We start from the raw sequence: 21,674 nt of genomic DNA, 5'->3' as shown, positions 1-21,674 counted from the left end.
ATTGGTTAAAAACAATCGCGACAGAAAAAGATTCAAATTGAAGGTCAATACATATAATATGTTGGTTTTACTAATTTTATTGTCATTTGTTTGTTCTTGTGAAATATAAAAATGAGGAGATGTTGTAATTGCTTGCCATTGAGGCAACTATCCACCAAAGTTTAACTGAAGTTGATGTAGGATATATAGGAAACCATACTGCCTTAATCAATGAGAAAAATTCATACCTTATAGTCCGTTAAAAATGCCGCGACATATGATAGACTATCATGGACCTTTTAAAAACAACTTCCGTAAAACAAATATGACATACATAGATCAAAGACTACCACTTATCTACAGGTTCATAACTTGGGACAGGCACATACAGAATGTGTCGGGGTTAAACATGTCTAAAGGAGCCAATCCTCCCAAACCTGGACTGGCATATCCAGTTGTGATATAGTACAAATATAAGAATAAACTGTAAAAAACACTCTATAACTAATTCCAATTCTTCACATTCAAATAAGAAGAGGTGGTATGATTGTCAATTGTCTGTATTTAAGTTAGCAAGGAACCTTTGCATCATATTTCCGTATATATACGGAGTTTGAAGTTAATCCATAAGAAAATAATTCTGTACATTAACAATGGTAAAAACATACGCGGAAGATTTCTGTATTCATACGTTATGGAATAGACCCTTAGACGGACGTTTTTACACTGAAACCGCCTAATATTTTTTTCTAAAGTGTCGCACAAATGGGTTGTCGGATTAATGGGCTGTCGGATTAATGGGCTGTCGGACTATTGGGTTGTCGGACTAATGGGTTGTCGGAGCAATGGGCTGTCGGAACAATGGGTTGTCGGGTTAATGAGCTGTCGGACTAATGGGCTGTCGGAATAATGGCGTGTAACCGGATAGACATTTTTTCTTATTTTTCATATTTTGGGCCCGATCATTACCCTAACTGGGACAGTGGTTTAACAGCATTACATTAAAATAAGAACACTTTTCACTTGAGGTACCTCGGTTGCCGAATGGTCTTAGTTACTACATCACTAGCCAGTTAACACTGGGTATGTGAGTTCGAATCCCGCTAATGTGGGTGCACTCGACTTCAGTCTTAAATGTCTAGGATTGTCAGTTTCAAAGTACATATTTAAGAAAGATACATACAGTAACAAGAATTTAGTAAATAAATAAGTTTTACCTAATGAAGAGACCATGTTTTTGAAGATTTAAATATCAATCGATACACATCCAACGGATTAAGTGTAAAGACGTCATAAGCAGTTTATGAAAAGCAAATTCTAATGTCCGAAGTGATTTAAAACATTAAACGGTTTATTTATGTATGGACATGTTGAAAAAGTGACAAAATTGGTAGTATTAGGTACCGATAAAGACATGCGATTGAAGGTCGTACGGTGACCTTCTACGTCCGTAGGTCTCAGTTGGAGAGTTGTGACATTGGCACTGGTACCATATATTTTTATTTTATATTTAGATACCAGTATTTATACGTGCACATTTATTTTGATATAGTTGAAAAAATAAATTATATCCGCATACATATTACTAAATAATACAGGCGTACATTTCCACCGGTGACATGGATGTCATTTTATAAACTATGCGCAGGATGTATTAACTTTCAATTTGTTTACACTAAAGTGTGTGTCCGTCAGCTGTCCATATAAAACAAAATATCAACTTGAAGGTAAAATCTAAATATAAATAGTTTTTATCTAAATATGTTGTGTATTTAATGATAAATCTCAAGTATGCAAAGCAAGGATTCATAACTTATATATACGTGCTTGTGCAAATATTTTAAGGAATCTAGTATAGCCAGGTAAAAGGTAGGCATGTTTAGACCTTTTTTTCGGATCTTAGTTTTTTCTATGTACGATTTTTCTTTTGTGCAGCAATATGTAAGCTACCATGTGCTAAAAACATGAAAGGTCAACTTCCCTGCATGATCAACTTAACCAAAATAAGACGTTTATAAAACTAATGGAATACCCTTTTACGAAAGGCATGTTAAATTGTCACTCCGTCTCAATTCAGGAGCCTGCTATTCAGGGGGTGTGGTTGATGGATTTTTGTCATATTTGTTTTTCGATTACTATTTTGTCATGTTTGTCATTGCTTCACATTTTGTAATGTAGGTATCTTTTATAGATGACTATACAGTTATGGGATTTTCTCATTGTTGATGGCCTTACGGTAACTTTGCTTTAAATTAAAATTAATTTAAATCCGCTTCATTTGGATTCTTTTAATTTTGCTTCCCTGATGACATAAATGAGTCGTTTGTAGACGAAACGTGCGTCTGGCGAAGACAATTTCAATCCGGGTATCTATGATAAGTTTATTTGCTATTAGCCAAATCGTTTAAAAAGTGCAGTTGGATTTTTGTGTTCAAATGAAAATCAAGAGTATCATGAAATAAAAAAATATTCAACATTTAATTTATAACAAAATTCATGAAAAATAATCGAAGCTATTAGCTGTTTAGCGAAAACTCCAGTTCTTTGTATTTCATTTTTTATATACATGAACATGTGCATTACATTTCAGCAATGGTTTTCAGCACTTATATATTCAGGTCTGTGCTTGTTATTCTCATTACGTACCTTCTATGGAAAATCAGAGCATTTGTTATTAGATACAGACAATATCGAACAGCAACATATGGCCAAAAAATAACAACTCTAGGTCCTATTCATCCTATATGGGGTTCTCTTCATTTGGTAAGTACATAATTTGGTAATAAGTGAACAAGAAGACTAAAGAAAGAGATGACCATGTGGTGTGTGATTTGCTCGTTTGAACATGTTGAAGGCCGAGCGGTGATCTATAGTTGTTAATTTCCTTACAATTTGGTTCGTGCCCACTGGCAATCTTACCACCTCTTTTGTACATGAGTTATGAAGAGAAATAAAATCACATGTAGCATATATAGTATGGAAACAGCAATCCAATGATAAATAAACTCATCATAGATACCAGGACTAAATTTTGTATATACGCTAGACGCGCGTTTCGTCTACAAAAGACTCATCAGTGACGCTCGAATAAAAAAGTTAAAAGGTCAAATAAAGTACGAAAATAACCAGATATATCTAGATAAGTCTTAAAAAATAGACAGGTTTAAAAACAATATGTCATGCTATAAATGGTCAAAAGTAAAATAACAAAAATACTGAACTCCAAGAAAAATTCAAAACGGAAAGTCCCTAATCAAATGTCAAAATCAAGTAATAAAACACATTAAACGAATGGACAACAATTGTCATATTCCTGACTTGGTACTGGCATTTTGTAATCTAATTCACCTAGAAGAATAATAGTAATAGTAATTTGTTCATCTCGTGCCTTATCTCATTTTTACTTTAAATAATGAAAGAAAAAACTATTTTAATTCCGTTTTTCATTGCCATTACCAGTACCTATTGACATTATTTTTCAATAGAAAAAATAATAATTATTTACAAAGAAACGAGTTATTTCATGATGCTTTGTTTATCCTTACACGAGTGTCAAACACATTTTAAATCATGTTAAAGCCTATCATACCGATGCATTTGTTTTTGTCATTTTTTACTATTGATGATTTTATTGTAAGTCAAATCAACGATAACATCGCAACCCTCACATAAACGACCCAATATTGTGTTTGAAAATCAGGAGAGTTGGAGAGACAAATACTAAAACGGCTTTAATGACAAGTGTTGATACACGTTTTCCAGTGACTTTAATTGTGACTGTTTTCTGTGAGGGAAAATGATAGCGGAACAGTTTAGATTTATTGTAATAGTTAAAAAGTAAAATCACAAAAATACTGAACTCCGAGGAAAATTCAAAACGGAAAGTCCCTAATGAAATGGCAAAGTCAAATGATAAACCTTCATAGTGGTAAAACAAAAACTGATAATTGGTTGCTTTTCTGTTTGTAGTTTCATGATCTTGCTTCATACTTTGAACTTCTTGGAAAGATTGTCGAAAAGGAAAGACCAAGGGTTTATGTTTTTTGGAGTATGTTTTTCTATGCGAGTTTTGGAGTATGTCATCCGGACGCAGCACAGATATTGTATAAATCTTCAGCACCAAAGGCTCATGCTGTCGGTGGGGCATATAGATATCTAAGAGATTGGATAGGTAAGAATGCTGTTGAAAGCCTACACATATCTAAGATAGGTATTGCGATTGGATAGGTAAGCTTATGCTGTTGGAGGGCCTACATATATATATATATATATATATATATATATATATATATATATATATATATATATATATATATATATATATATATATATATCTAGGACATTGGATACTAGGTAAGAATGCCATTGGAGGGGTCTACATATCTATGACATAAGCTAGGTAACAATGCTGTCGGAGGGGCCTACAGATATCTAAGGGATTGGGTACGTAAGTTTATGATATTGGAGTGCACTACATATATCATAGAAAATGGAAAGGTAAGCTTATCCTGTTGGATGAGCTTAAAGATATATATAAATAAAGCAGTAAACCGCTGTTCAAAACTCGTAAATCGATGGAAAAAAATAAAATCGGGGTAACAAACTAAAACTGAGGGAAACGCATTAAATATAAGAGGAGAACAACGACACAACATTAAAATGTAACACACAGAGAAACGACCTAAGCATTACACAAAATCCGATGAGAATAACAAATATGACATCAAAACCAAATACATGAATTTGAGATAGAAAAGTACCGTGACACGTCTTATAGTAATGTGAACTCACACTCAAATATAAGATAAAACAAACGACACAACAGAAACACAACGTTACAATGTTACACACACAGAAACGAACTATAATATAACAATGGCCATATTCCTGACTTGGTACAGGACATTTTTTAAAAAAGAAAAAATGGTGGGTTAAACCTGGTTTTGTGGCATGCCAAACCTCCCGCTTTAATGGCAATGTTAAATATAACATTAAAATGACAACAAGACATTACAGGACTACAATGCAAATAAATAGAGAATATATCAGACAAAGAAACACACGAATAATAGCTAACAAAAGGCACCAGGTTTTAAATTCAATACGCCAGAGGTGCGTTTCGTCCATACAAGACTTACTAGTAACGCCCAGATACAAAAGTTCGAAAGTCAACACAAGTACAAAATTGTACAGCACTGAGGATCAAAGGTTCAAAAAAGTTGTGCCATATACGGCTAGGGTTTCTGCTTGGGATAAGAACATCCTTATTATCAAGAACAATTTATACTTTTGCAATCTGTAAATTTTATAAAATGACTATATAAAAGATATACATAATAAAACTGAAGTATTAACTAATTACAGAAAAAAACCGGATACATTTCATAAACCAACACAAACAATAGACACACCCGAGTTATTCAAGGCCTCAACGCAAAAAGTGAAAAACGTGACGTCACATATGGAATGGTAAAAAGTCACATTTGAAATTCTAAAACAACACACACAAAATGACGTCACATTTGAAATTCTAAAACAACACACACAAAATGACGTCACATTTGAATGACTAAAACTATTTCTCGAAAATAAGATAGAATTAGGATTGATCAATACTTATTATCATCAAACTGAGGTAGCAATAAGATAATTACTAACTATAGTATATAGCTATGTCCGGTTTATTTTGAATCTAACTGCCAACGTAAAACATCAAACAAATTAAAAAAGATTGTATAGTAGGTAAGTTCATATATATGTTATGTATCGTATTAGGTCACTTGCACACTAGCTGTGTTACTAATAAAGTTCATCATCAAATATTTTCATCAATATTTATTTGCCCAGTATTTATATATCATGACAAATCAACAGATCAAACTGTCAATTGAATGAAAACTCTATATAAATTTTGATTTCGTAAGTATGTCACATGATCTTATACTGTTGCTAGACATTACTCTTAGAACTTTTTACAGTTCAATTTTCGTTAAACTACAATACATACATGTATCGTTACTCCATATAAATATGATTTCAGTAATTATTCCCTTATGGATTTGATTTTGAGTTGATCAGCATATTCACCCAAAACAGGCGATATTGATGGCGATACACATCACGTCCTCTATATTTAACTTTAGACTATGGTAAATGTTTAATGTACCATTGGTTTTGTTAGGTAATTGTTCTTCATATTTAAATTTCGGAAAATGGAATAAATAGGTACAGTAACTGTACTTTTTCTTCCGGTAAATATGTGGTTTTAATGTCTTTTGAATAAAAACCTGCTATTGACTGAGGCCGACAAAGCAAAAATTTTTCAAAAATTAAGCGATGAAAACATATAAAAAATTTAAACATCTTATTTATATAGGCGACGGTTTGTTGATATCTGATGGAAACAAATGGGAACGGAATAGACGACTTTTGACCCCAGGCTTCCATTTTGAAATACTCAAACCATACGTTAAAGTATATAACAGTGTCACGGATGTGTTTCTTGTAAGTATATTATTATGAAGATATAATTCGGCATATTAGTTACAAATGAAACTAGAGGCTCTAAAGAGCCTGTGTCGCTCACCTTGGTCTATGTGAATATTAAACAAAGGAAGCAGATGGAATCATGACAAAATTGTGTTTTGGTGATAGGGATGTGTTTGTACATCTTACTTTACTAAACAGTCTTGCTGCTTACCATTATCTCTATCTATGAACTTGGCTAAGTAGTTTCAGTGGAAAATGTTAATAAACATTTACAAATCTTATGAAAATTGTTAAAAATTGACTATAAAGGAAAATAACTTCTTAGGGGTCAACTGACCATTTCCGTCATGTCGACTTATTTGTAAATCTTACTTTGCTGAACATTATTGCTGTTTCCAGTTTATCTCTATCTGTAATAATATTCAAGACAATAACCAAAAACAGCAAAATCTCCTTAAAATTACCATTTCAGGGGCAGCAACCCAACTTAGGGTTGTTCGATTCATCTGAAAATTTCAGGGCAGATAGATCTTGACCTGATAAACAATATTACACATGTCAGATTTGCTCTAAATGCTTTGGTTTTTGAGTTATAAGCCAAAAACTGCATTTTACCCCTATGTTCTATTTTTAGCCGTGGTGGCCATCTTGATTTGATGGTCGGGTCACCGGACACATTTTTTAAACAAGATACTAATAAAAAGATGCTTCTCCGAAAGTGTGCCATTTTAGTGCTCTAGTTTCTTATTGATAGCATATTTGTTGAATTGGAAGGTTGAATTGTTCTGCTAATTGTCGGCATTCATTTGAGAACCAACTGTGTGCACTTCCTTGTCAGCCTGGTAAATTATGTACACATGAGTCGGAGATCTGTCAGACGCTTATAATAACAAAACGAACCTCTAAATACACATATACTTGTAGATACCTTTACTGATAATGTTCTTTCCATTAACAATCCAATTCTTATTGGGTTCCATTCATATCCTCCTTTTACTAAAGAATAATTAACCCATTGAAATATGCATATTCTGAATAAAAAATGTTTTTTAGTACTTGGCTCTGTGTGTGATTAAGTTCAGGAGAAAGGGGACATTCCTCTTTGAATCCTTTTTGACAAAGACTGACAAATTTTACATTGAAAGACCACATAAGCATAAGACATAAAGAACAACTGATACGAATATAGAGTTTAGTCATACACATGGGCACATGGTTCAAGCTAGTTTCTCGAGATCCGATTCCTCTTATAGCCTCGAAAAGAAGAATATCAAATGGTTCAAAGGCAATAAAACAAAATTCAGTACCGAACGGAAAACTAACCCTTTACCAACGGTATTAAAAAATTGGTAAAAAACATGTTAAGCAAAATAGTAACACGAAACACTGTATCAATCAATGCTCTTACTAGCTGTCGTTGAAAAATGTTGTTTTCCATACCGTTTTTCTCTTCTGGATGCAACAGTAATTAAAATCGGTAACACCATCCTGAAAAAACACATGAACAGTAAAAACCACAAGTAAAAAAAAACTAGTTGTAATTGTGGTTAGTTGACCTTTATGGAATATCCGTTCCCCACAGTTGATAACGGATATGTTCCGAATGTCGCACCAAATGTGGCCTACCGAATATGACTTATGACCAGTATTGTACTGACATGAACAACACAACGGGGGTGCTACATGTAGAACATGATCTGCATACCCTTCTGGATCACATGAGATTATCTCCAATTGAAGGCGTGGTTTGTTTTTTGCGTAGTCTTTTTTCCTATATAAGTAGTGTTTTGTGTACTATTGTTAGTCTGTTGGTCTTTTTCTTTTTAGCCATGGACTTGTCAGTTCATTTTCGACATATGAGTTTGAATGTCCCTCTGGTATCTTTTGTCTATTTTGTAGAACAAAATGATTAACTAACTACCGGTTTATATTGTAACCGATGTGAAATTGAAAAGTTAGTAACCGGTAAATATCTTTTATTGCATAATTCAATAGGAAAAACTGAAAGTGCATGCCAAGAGTGGCGAGCCAGTTGACATTTTCCCACGTGTAGCTCTTGCAACCTTAGACACTATATTAAGATGTGCCTTTTCATACCAAGAAAATATACAAGATCAAGGGTGAGTAGATATTAAAGATAAGAAAGGCAAAATAAGCAATAAACAAACATCAAGATGCAAAGAAATACTGAGTTATGAAATGATTGAAGCAAAATAAGATTAACATTCGGGCAAATAATAACATTATGACATATATGAAATACATTGTAAAATTAACTTTTCAATGACATAATCATTAACCCTTACTAAAACCAATCAGAACCAGTTGCAAAGTAATAAGAACACGGACATAACCGAGGGAAAGAGCACCATATATTATATTAAACGATTCAGCAGACTATAAACCGTTCGATTGTTTCAGTTTAATTTATTCACTATTCATATTCTTAATGACTCGGAACGATTTCCAACTAGACATGTTGTATAGACACGTACTAGTATCTTTAATGTATAATTACTAGATTTACCTTAAGTGGTAGTGTTACTGTTTAAATAATTATATTCTCATCTCTTTGTATTCATATTGTTTATTATACCGTAATAAGACATTTAAACGAGGCGCAACTTATAATCCTCTCAATGTTTATTTTTACAGATCAAAACATCCCTACGTTAATGCTGTAAATAGATTGGCGTATTTAACGCTGTCCAGGTGCCTGTAAGTATATATTTGTATATTTACAAAACTACTTCTACTAGTAGTTAATTTCACCAACTTAACTGTTGACAATTTGATTTTGGCGTTCATTTATACTCACAAATATTGATATTCATGAATGAAGACAAATCTGTATAGGCTTATTATAGGCTTTTTTCGGCAAATAAACTCATCATAGATACCAGGACTAAATTTTGTATATACGCCAGACGCGCGTTTCGTCTACAAAAGACTCATCGGTGACGCTCGAATCCAAAAAAGTTAAAAAGGCCAAATAAAGTATGAAGTTGAAGAGCATTGAGGACCAAAATTCCTAAAACTTTTGCCAAATTCAGCTAAGGTAATCTATGCCTGAGGTAGAAGAGCCTTAGTATTTAAAAAATTCAATATTTTGTAAACAGTTAATTTATAAATGTAACCATATCAATGATAAAATATTTGCTTCATATTAAGTTGCTTTGTTCGAAAGTCATTAGATTGGAAGATAATATACTTGTTTATTTGGAGGTGATAAGAGATATGTCTATTCAACACACATTTATTTAGTAATTGTTGGCATTTTTCTATCCTATACGGCGGATATAGGCATTTTATGGTCAGTTGTTTTTTTACCAGACTTGTATGCACATACAAGTAAGTTGCATTAACAAGAGCAGGTTTTGTAAAAAAAAATCTTTTATCTCACATATGTATACATTTAGATTAGTTTGACGTAAGAGTTTTGACAGCATCATCACTGAAAACTGCCACACTTTCATTGTAAAACCGATAACAAATTAACCATTCTTTATTTTCAGAAATCCTCTGTATCAAATTGATTTTATTTATCAGTTTACTAAAGAAGGAAGAGAACTGAAGCAGCTTTGTGATTATTCACACGAATTTTCGAACGGAATTATAAAAGAAAGAAAACACACTCTGGTATGTTCTGAAATAACATTATACGTCATTAATCACCATAGGTTATTCATTAGTATACCACTGTTCAATAGTCATATATATCCATTTTGTTTTAACAATTTATATCTGTTTTAATACTAAATGGACTTTAAATATGTTTTATGACTAAATATTATGTCACCTATACATACAGTACATGTATATCAAATCATGAAATACTACATTTGAGAAACCACACGTAGTCTTAAACTATAAATTCTAAAAGACTTATTAAAAAGGTCTTGAATATCCCAAAAATTTAATAGATACCGAGCATCAATTGAATGCGGAGGATTAAAAAGTGAAATGCGAAAATTCGCACTAAATTCCAAGACTCCCTTCCCCCTACAACCCCCCCCTCCAAAAAAAAAAGAAAAAATTAATGGTCTAATGACAAATACGATCCAGTACAGTAACATTTTATAAAACAAGTAGTTATTCGATATGCGATATTACAAGTAAAACATGTTAAATTATATGTATTGTATAAAGATTTTCCTCACCAAAAGTCATGTTTAGCACCGAGAAGTAATAGATAGAAAAAACAATCTTCTGCCCATTTTGCCTACTCGGATTGAATATTAATTTCTGTATAATTTCTAAATACATCAACAGTATGTTATCGGAGTTCAGTATTTTTGTGATTTTACTTTTTATTTACATTAAAGGAAAAAGGTGGACAACCAACAAAGCGCAAACTTGATTTCCTAGATATACTTCTTACAGCTAAAGATGAAAATGGAGTAGGACTTTCAGATGAAGATATTAGAGCTGAAGTTGATACGTTTATGTTTGAAGGTGATAGTCTAGAAAAAAAACTATGTTAATATAAAACTATTATGCCAAATGATGAATGAGAATCAATTAAAAAAAACACGATAAAATGAACGAATGTCGATAAAACATGTAAAAGTATAACTTTATTGTGAAACCATAATTAAACTAAGCAATAACACATTTGCAAGTTGAAATAGAGTTTAAACGCACAATGCTCAAATTTTTTGAGATTTGTGGAATGTAGTCACTTGCCGAAATGTATGTCATTGCGAAGTTGGAAATTACCAATATATCTAAAGGTAAAATAAGATAGTGTGGCACGATGCGTTTTAGTTTTGTCTTTAGAGTATCATGTCTCCTTTTGAGATATGTACGACTTTCGTTGTAGGGACGGTTTAACATAAATATGTGAGACTTTAACCAAGACCAGTCAATATATTACAAAGTAAACATGCTGTAAAGTATATGTAAAGGTATATGTAAGAATATTGTCGGACTCTTGTTCTTTGCAGGTCATGATACAACTGCAGCTGCAATAAGCTGGTCTATATACTGTTTGGGGAAATATCCAGAAGAGCAGGAAAAAGTATATAAAGAAATATCAGAGTTATTTGTAGATAAACAAGAGGTAACCTGGTACGTTTATTAAAAAATATATAGAATATTGAGGATTGTATAACTATATAGAAACAAAACAAAAAACAAATGAAAGATAAACATTAGCGGTTAATGCATGCTTTCTGTCAAGGAGCAAAACGACAATGGCCACATATAGAGTAGGATTTCTCTCTTACCCTTCTGGAACACCAGAGTTCACTCCTGGGTTTCGGTGTGCTTGTGTTACTCATATGGAAAACCAGAGTTCACTCCTGGGTTTCGGTGTGCTCATGTTACTCATATGGAACACCAGAGTTCACTCCTGGGTTTCGGTGTGCTCATGTTACTCATATTTATTACATTGGTTGAAATGAATTACATTGATTTCCCAGTTAGATAAAAACCGATAATTTCACATGTGAAATAAACGTGGTTATTTCACTCTCTGACGTCATACAACAATAGGCGTTTTCAAGACGTCGATAACGTCGGATCAAAACAAATTGTCAATGCTTAGGAAAAAGATATAGTTCCTTACATTTTCTACATTAATTTCATAAAAAAAGCCATTTGCCAATGTAATAAAAAGAATAACTAATCGCCGTATTTGAATATCAAAAATAAGACAACTTGTGACCGAACGCCGCTATGGATTAAACTCGTGCTGCGCACTCGTTTAATCCATGCGTCGTTCGGTCACGCGTTGTCTTATTTTTGATATTCAAATACGGCGATTAGTTATACTATAAAAAACACCAGAGTTCACTCCTGGGTTTCGGTGTGCTCGTGTTACTCAGTATTTAGTTTTCTAAATTGTATTTTATGTACTGTTGGTTGTATTTCCGACGACTTTTGATATTGATTATGACGTTATCAGTTTGTTTTCTCGACGACTTTTGATATTGATTATGACGTTATCAGTTTGTTTTCTCGACGACTTTTGATATTGGTTATGACGTTATCAGTTTGTTTTCTCGACGACTTTTGATATTGGTTATGAAGTTATGAGTTTGTTTTCGATTTATGAATTTTATGATTTCTTTCGCTTCTCAATTTCAGAGCAAACGAGTTTACTGGTGTTTAATATTTAAAAATGTATTTTTTTCCATAATTTCTAGAGTAAGGCAATGTGTGTTCCTTTTCTTTCAAAGCTATGCACATCTGTTCCTCTTTGATTATGTACTTTCCAAATTGATTTTCCTCTAAGTTCAGTATTTTTGTGATTTTACTTTTGTTTTTACTTATAATTAGGAGATAAATGTATTGTATTATAAGCTCTAATGGCATCAATTGGTGATTTGATGGTCGCAAGTTAAACTTCCTGAAATTGATATTGTTGATGAAATTCAATGTTTATAATTGATATCTGGCAGACAATGGGCAGGAAAATATCTGCAGAATGCTATTTCATAGGCCCATGTGTAATATTTTATATCCAAAGTGTTGTTGATTTTTAAAAAAAATGTAAGTTTTATTCAGGGAAAATCTTCAGGAGATGCCCCGTCTCACAGCTTTTGTGAAAGAATCAATGAGGATGTTTACACCAGTGCCGGGAACAGCACGTTTACTGACGTCACCGATGAAGTTTGGTGACATCATTGTACCAGCTGGTGTCCATATAGATATAAGCATTCATGCCATTCATCATCATCCGGATGTTTGGCCTGAACACGATGTAAATATATGTTATTCTGATAGGTGAGAGGTATAAACGTGACATAGGGAACACTTGTTTTTTTTTAAAATCTGCATTATGTAGGTACAAACATTTAACTTCAATATTTTACCAAGGCCGACGTATTTGTTATCAAGGTAAAGTGGACACTATTTGTATAAACTATTTGTATCATTCGCGAACTTTCAAAAGAACGACCGTTTGTCTATTATATAAAAAACTGTTCTGGTTTTCTTTTGTACATACTGTCTTAATTAGAATCTGCTTAATTAGTATCTATTTTACTACTATTTGTTATGTTTGATGGTGTATTACAGGTATTTAGACCGGAGAGATTTTTACAGGACGATATAATTGACAGACATCCTTACAGTTACATACCATTTGCTGCTGGATCAAGGTAAGGAAGATATCATTGAAAAAATTCGTCATATTAAATAAGATATGAGACTTGTATGAATAGTTTGCCGTCTAACCTCTACTTTTCTTTAATGATTTTATTACTCAAAGATTTTTTAGCTACATTCTAAAATCTCATAAAATCCTTGTAATTTTTCATAGTTTTTGAAGAAAAAAAAGACGACGATGCTAAATGTATGATGATACTAAAGAAAATCATGCTATTTTAGTTCAGCTTTGAAATACTATCAATTCATAAGAGTCTCATAAAAAGCTTGAATTGGAGTAGCGAAATTCCTTTAAACAAACTGGCTTGTAAAAGTTTTTAAAGTGCTCGATTGCGAGAAAAACAAATTTTTCGTAAGTGCTTTTAAACTGTTGTCTTAAACATTATTCCTATTGCAGGAACTGCATTGGACAAAACTTTGCAATGAACGAAATAAAAGTTATCATCAGTAGATTAGTTCAGAGGTTTGTAGACATTAATAAACAATAAATTTAAACTGAGTTCGGGAACTTCTTGTGGCATTTTTTAATGCGAAATAAGACAAAACAAGCCAAAAACACCACACCAAACAATATAAAAACCCGCCGAAATAAATGAACAAACAAACAAAATGAAAAACAATGAAACAGACAACAACAACTGAGATTTTAACAAACAATAAAGATGTGTAAATGGCAGATATTAAGAGTTCATGGAGTTATGGCTATAAAAAGTTAAATCACAAAGACATTGAACTCCGAGGAAAATTCTTAATTGAAAGTCACTAATCAAATGACACAAACACGATTTGACTACAACTGTCATATTTCTGACTTGCAACAGACATTTTCCTATGTAGCATAATGAATTTAACCTGGTTAAATAACATTAAACCTCTCACTTTTGTGACAGTCGCATCTGTAACTATTAATACCAGCTTTTATTAATTGCTATTTCAGATATAAAGTATCACTTGTAGATGGTCATAACTATGATATTAATCCAGAACTCGTCATGAGAGCAACACATGGAATCAAAGTGATATTGGAAAATCGGTGAATGGAGAGGCGTGGCAAAATTTTATACTTATATGTTTTACTTAAATGAAATACCAAGACATACTTGTCTTATATTCATCAGTGATACTTTCACTGTCTTAATGTATTTCGCCAACTCTAGTTTTAAATTAATTTTCCCCGAAATTCTTATGAAAGTGTAAAAAATCAGTGTTACCTTTTTTTTATTTTTGTATCTACGATAAGAAAATTTAGTTTTCCTAATGTATTTTCTAAGTTTGCCACACTTTTTGACAATCAGATGAAGCTCAATTTTGTTGTATGGTAAAGATTTCAAGGTTAAATTGTAAACTAAATTTTAAAAGCTACGCTCAACACAACCCATGGTTATTCAATTTTTATAGAAACATAGGGAATAAAAATGTTTCTTAACCGAACGAATATGTGCCCTATTTTACAAAACGAGGTATCTTTACATTTGTTTAACATCGTTAGTAGACGCAAAAATCTAAGTTTAATTCCCATCCAAATCACGTTTGGCACATGTTGTCAAATCTGACGATCGAGATGTAGAGTATACAAATATCCAAAGGTGTCCTCGAATGCAAGTGTACTTACAATTTATAACAGAAATATGTTTCTCAAAAGTAAAATGTTACTATCAAATGTAAAAGCATACAAGTACTAGGCTTAAACGGTTCATACCAATATTGCATCATTTAAAGAATATGAAACTACAAAGTTAAAGTAAAATATGAATTCTTATTGTAAATTCAGTACTGTGTTGACTATTTTGTTGCAGTAAATTCAGTACTGTGTTGACTATTTTGTTGCAGTAAATTCAGTACTGTTTTGACTATTTTGTTGCAGTAAATTCAGTACTGTTTTGACTATTTTGTTGCAGTAAATTCAGTACTGTTTTGACTATTTTGTTGCAGTCAATTCAGTACTGTTTCTTAGGTTTTCAGATAATTCAGTAATGATGTTGCAGTGTACATATAGATAATGAAAACAGACTTAAAGATCTAAATTAACTACAAACAATGTACCACAGTAGATTAGTGACATGACTTAATCATCTATTTTTATTTGTCAAAATGACCGTCTCAGCATAAATTAGATACGTATAGTAGTCAAGCAGCCAATGATGTCAACGTGATAATAAAGAATGTAGCTTTAATGGTTTCTCATTTACTTTTTCAACAGTGACCATAATTAGATCGTTCCTATTGCTTTACTTATCACAATTTCGCATTGATTTCTATCCATCTTGGTGTCTTTCTTTTTTCAAGATCGTTTTGTTTTTACTTTTAATCTTTTTTAAAAGAGGGATGAAAGATACCAGAGGGACAGTCAAACTCATAAATCGACAATAAACTGACAACGCCATGGCTAAAAATGAAAAGGACACACAGACAAACAATACCACACATAACACAACATAGAAAGAATAAACAACACGAACCCAACCAAAAACTAGGGGTGATCTCAGGTGCTCCAGAAGGGTAAGCAGATCCTACTCCACATGTGGCACCCGTCATGTTTTAATATTTATTCCAATAATGTAAATCTCCAACGTTTGCACTTGGAAATTTTTGTAATCGAATTGAGGAAACGATATGTATATGAAACTTCTACAAAAACAAAAATCGATAATTATGAGTAAAATGACCTTCTAATTTACATGTCTACAGGCAGATAATCATTCTACCGATACAAACTTATCACTGACAGAAAATTTTCATCGCCTTCCTTTGTCCATGTTATATTGGGTTTTGTGAGGCCTGTGGCTATACATTCGATTTGAAAATTAGTATCATTCACTAAGAAATGTAGATTCAAATTTCTATCATACTTATAGTCTGTGATTTTTGGAAGAGCTGCAAAGGTCAAATAAAAAGATATTGCATTTAAAATAAATATTATAAAGAAATCTCTGTAGCTTACTATCAGTTTATGGTCATTGTTGAAGTTTATATGGAGACGTATGAATGATAACGTGCACGAAATTGATTCTATAGTGGGTATTTGTTCATTTGCAATCTTGCAATGCCTTTAAGTTATTAGAAAAAAAACATAAGAATATTGCATAACACTGCGCGTTCCAGAAATATGAAGATACATGTAAAGTACTATTCCGTTTGATAACGTCTTTTTATTATTATCTATTGTTTTTACGTACATGTATACTTGAGATATACATGTTCCGGTGTCCATGTTGTATGACCAGAAGTCCTCTCTCACTATGTATACACATGTATTCAACTTACCATTGTAAGTAGTTAGAATCTATATAAACAGTCATATCGGCTTGCCCATTCTCATGTTGCCAACTATAATATATGTACTGAGGATGTCCGTCCGAAAAATCTTAAATAGCAAAGTTGGTTTTATAAAACCACAGGCTGAGACAAAAATTTCCTGAAAATACAGAATCCAAAACCAAACTTCATTACGCAACGCCACCTTTTAAAACAATATGTACACGATACACATCATCATATTCAGTACCAGTTTTATATACAAAATTGCCCATATTAAATTAGTGAAATAAACGTACTTTGCTGTGATCAGACCGTTATCACAATAACTATCAAATAAGCTTTGACGTATCTGACGGATTATATGGGTCATCGATCTCAGATCATTCATAGATCACTCAAATATTCGTCACCGATCATTCACCGATCTGTAAAGTTCCCGTCAAATAGTAACGGACGAGGTTGCAAGTCCTGTTATTATTTTTGGCTTTTGGATTAGCTGTAAGTGACTTTTCATACTCTCAGATCTGTACTTAGTGTCATTTTAGTTGTTAGTGGTAAGAAAAAGTAAAATCACAAAAAAATACTGAACATCGAGGAAAATCAAAACGGAAATTCCCTTATCAAATAGCAAAATCAAAGGATGAAACACTAAAGAGTTAAACATGTTAAAAGTAAAAGAATACTTTCAAACATCATCATCATCATCATCATCATCATCATCATCATCATCATCATCATCATCATCATCATCAAATTGTAACATTGTTATAACTAAAGTTATCAAATATCAAACAAAGCAACAACCTATATTGAACAAAACGAAGTGTGTACTAAATTATGAGGAGGAAAAAAGTTAAAAAAACAAAAGCACCGAACTCGTAAGAAAATTCCTAAGTAAAGGCAAAATCAAAAGCTTAAATACATCAAACGAATGGATAACAACTTTCATGTATTTCATCATATCCACATTAATAAATTTTACTTAGTGTGTGTACATGATGAAGAAAACGTGTTTAAATACGTCAATCGTAACAGCATTTATTTAGGATGTGTGTAGTCTCAATAATGGTTGTTGTATTTGTTGACAAAATCGGCAAAATCAGAAAGGTAAAACATTCAAAACTACTTTTATACAACAGTCAAATTCCTGACTTCGTCATAAATCATTGATACGATTATATCGGTGCTATATAACATTATATATAAATAAAGGCAACAGTAGTATACCGCTGTTCAAAACTCATAAATCAATGGACAAAAAACAAAATCGGGGTAACAAACTAAAACTGAGGGAAACGCATTAAATATTAGAGGAGAACAACGACACAACATTAAAATGTAACACACACAGCAACAGACTAAGCATTAGACAACATCCGATGAGAATAACCAATATAACATCAAACTCAAGAACTATACAAGGCTTATAAGTTGAAGACGGGCTTTTAGTTAACATACGACTCATTTTGCGCTTTAAAAAAAACCTACAGAAAGACCGAAACTAAGACGTAGTTATTGTTTCATGGTTTATATAAGTCTGCTATACGGTGTGATGCGTTTTCAGATTCATCACTCGACAACTTCCTGTTTACCGAACACTTGTATGATTTTACACATGATAGCCAAGTTGAAATTTTTCGTCACGTTTTTCTCAGGAACTACAATACAAGGATTTCTGAAATTTGGTTTCAGGGTTTAAATAAGTCAGCTATACCGCGTGATTCGTTTCGGACTCATCACTCGACAACTTCCTGTTTACTAAACACATGTATAATTTTACACATGATAGCCAAGTTGAAAATTTTCGTCACATTTTTCTCAGGAACTGCAATCCAAGGATTTCTGAAATTTGGTTTCAGGATTTATACAAGTCAGCTATACCGTGTGATGCGTTTTCAGATTCATCACTCAGCAACTTCCTGTTTACCGAACACTTTCATATTTTTACACTATTAAAATTCTCCACTTGCGGCGGGGGTATCATTAGTGAGCAGTAGCTCGCAGTTTCACTTGTTTTTCTGGCGATGTATTACACCAGAAGGAGCAACGTTATAGGCAGTAGAGAAGACAAAAAGCCGAAGCGCATCTTCCGACAAGAAAGATTCTACAACTTCTCATACCAAACTGATTCTGTTTTATAATACTTAAAGGGAACTTTAAAAGACCGCGTTTTTCCTGACATTTTTTATTCATATGTTATAATTTCAAATGATAAAATACATAAATACCTATCAGATGATGTTCGTATGGGGGTTTGATATGACCGATGGCCAGTTCATATGCGTTACTCAGAGTCACATGCTCACAAGTTTACCTAATGCAATTTTAAATGAACCTTAATGCGATAGCCTCCAAGTAACAAACAATTTGTAATGAGACCCTGTTTTGTTTAGATTTTCTGATGAAGATAACTTGATAAAGTTTCCATATCAATTCAAATGTGTACCAAAGGTTGCACTTCTGTAAATAAAGACAATGCAATTTCTCATTGGACTTCCTGTATCATTTTTTCTATGAAGTTTGATAAAAAAAATTATATTCTAGAATGGAATGCACTACTTTTTTTTAAAGGTTTTCAGCAAATTTTCAGACATCGTCCACGGGCAATTCACTACAGTTCATGAGTATTCACCAAAGTCTAAACATATACTGGACACATCTTTATTGACTATAAACAAAATGTTTGAACAGTGGTGATATTTGACTTAGAAACGGAAAATGAAGTAATAAATTATTGTTCAGTTTTTTTAAAAGCTGTCCAGTTTAAATGAAAATATTAGTAAAAAATGGTTCATTAATGCAGCCAAGACCTCAATATTATGGGCGTGCGCTTGCATGTAGATTCTTTGTAAATTAATGATAACTAATCTGCTATTTCAAAATGTTTCATAGAACATTCGTATCATGAGAGACCTGCTGCTAGGAGGCTATAATTTGGGGATTACAATATATTGCGTACACAATTTGTGTTCGTAAATAAATCAATAGTCAACAAGTTCTCCATTGATATACCTGCTTACAACAAAGAGAAACTCATAAACTCAGAAGTAGTGTCTATTTAAAAATCCATATTGAGAGTCTGGAATATAATTGAGATAAATTTTGATTTAATAATTATTGTATATTTCATTCATTGGCAAACAAGTTTCTATGTTATAACCGACATAAAAAATGCTTATCTAATTAGTAATAGCTTTTAACATGTTTAATGTGGCCCGAGTTTGTTGAGGATCTATATATTAAATTTACATACTGTTGTCACTGTAACATCCTGATCACCCGCAGTTTTGGATGGGTTTGTGTTGCTTAGTCTTTAGTTTTCTATGTTGTGTCATATGTTCTACTATTTGTCTGTTTGTCTTTTTTTTAGCTATGGCATTGTCAGTTTATTTTTGATCTATGAGTTTGTCTGTTCCTCTGGTATTTTCCGTCCCTCTTAAACAGAAGCGATCTGTGAGATCAGTGAATAAATTTAATAAATTCGTGTTACTAAATCTTGCTTTACACATAAATATAAACAGAATGACATAAATATATTCCCAATATTGTCTTATAATGATTAAAAAACCATCGAATCGAAATAAAACTCAATATTTTTTTATTGAAGAACTTAGATAATTCTCTCAATTAGTTCTAGCTATTTGTAAAATAAACATCAATCATAGAATAAATCTCCTAGATAAACTTTGTAAATAAAGAACGAAATAAATCATACCCGAGTATACAGCTACAACTTATAATAGTAAAACTACATTCATCCGCCTCATTTTACTGGTGGCTATGAAGACTACACTTGATTAAAACATATTTTGTCCTCTCAGTACATACTGTACTGGAAACAATTTATACGGTACAAACTGACCTTTTGACCAGCTATGATGGTCCTATAAAATAGTACAAACAATTGCATTGCCGTTTATGACTATTATTCATATATCATCTGATAAGCTCAATTTTGAAAAATTAAATTCAATAATTTCATTTGATAATTCAGTAGTTAATTTAAACTCATATTTAAACTACAAATCAAACACACATGTTTTAATCTCTACTTTGTTTGATAGTTTAGAATTTGAGGTTGAATTTTTAAAATATTTTTGAAAGGTACACTCAACGCAATCCATAGTTTTCCATTTCCTTTTTTAAAAACATTCGAGTATAAAATCCAAAAGAATGTAATATGCGTTATTTTACAAAACTAGGTGCATGTATCTTCATGTTTGTTTAACATCCTTAAATTCAAATTATCTCCTCCACATGAGCAACTGACGCAAAAAGGTTTAATTCCTATTTAAACTGCATTCGACAAATGTTTTCAAATCTTACAATCTAGATGTGAGTACAAAAATATCCACATGAAAAAAGTACTTAAATTTCTAAAATGGAAATATGGTTCTCAAAATGTATCAAATAAAGCATACACGTTCTAGTCGTAAATGGTCATATTCATATTACAATCATTTAAAGAATCTGAAACTAAACAAAGAAATAAAAGTAAAAGATGAACTTTTATTTTTATATTTTAGCACTTGAACATCAAACTTCCTTGGACAGTGGTTTAATAGCAAAACATTAAAAACAGAGTTAAATTCATTGCAATGTTATGCATTTTATAACAATCACTTTGGCAAAACCATCCAATACATTACAATAATAATATCATGCATTTAATGCTTAAAATTACTATTACTTTGACAAAACAGTCCATTAAATTACAAATATAATTACATACATTTAATGCATTAAATTACAATTACTTTTGCAAAGGAATGCATTGAATGACACATTACATTAATTTTGTAAATTGTCACATTGACACTCCTGCCGTATCTTCT

At 32.1% G+C, this 21,674-nt stretch overlaps 1 protein-coding gene across 3 annotated transcripts in view; it reads left to right on the top strand.

Moving 5' to 3' along the window:
* The first annotated feature begins 1,528 nt into the window (after positions 1-1,528).
* LOC143076018 (cytochrome P450 4A10-like) overlaps positions 1,529-21,674 on the top strand; it is a 39,546-nt gene continuing 19,400 nt past the window's right edge. The window contains exons 1-13 of one of the 3 annotated variants that reach the window (XM_076251625.1): positions 1,529-1,706; positions 2,570-2,742; positions 3,949-4,150; positions 6,356-6,483; positions 8,464-8,588; positions 9,124-9,186; positions 9,984-10,107; positions 10,794-10,923; positions 11,415-11,538; positions 12,979-13,174; positions 13,492-13,574; positions 13,979-14,044; positions 14,519-15,755. In XM_076251625.1, the coding sequence (XP_076107740.1) occupies positions 2,572-2,742; positions 3,949-4,150; positions 6,356-6,483; positions 8,464-8,588; positions 9,124-9,186; positions 9,984-10,107; positions 10,794-10,923; positions 11,415-11,538; positions 12,979-13,174; positions 13,492-13,574; positions 13,979-14,044; positions 14,519-14,618 (1,512 nt within the window). In that variant the 5' untranslated portion in view covers positions 1,529-1,706; positions 2,570-2,571 and the 3' untranslated portion in view covers positions 14,619-15,755. Of the gene's footprint in view, positions 1,707-1,744; positions 1,849-2,569; positions 2,743-3,948; positions 4,151-6,355; positions 6,484-8,463; positions 8,589-9,123; positions 9,187-9,983; positions 10,108-10,793; positions 10,924-11,414; positions 11,539-12,978; positions 13,175-13,491; positions 13,575-13,978; positions 14,045-14,518; positions 15,756-21,674 lie in introns of those variants that run through there. The other 2 variants (XM_076251624.1, XM_076251627.1) reach the window with 2 other exon arrangements.

This window comes from Mytilus galloprovincialis, chromosome 5 (assembly GCF_965363235.1).
Source record: "Mytilus galloprovincialis chromosome 5, xbMytGall1.hap1.1, whole genome shotgun sequence".
NCBI classification, from domain to species: Eukaryota; Metazoa; Mollusca; class Bivalvia; order Mytilida; family Mytilidae; genus Mytilus; species Mytilus galloprovincialis.
Note: the sequence above shows the minus strand (reverse complement) of the source record. Positions and strands in the feature narration are given on the sequence as shown.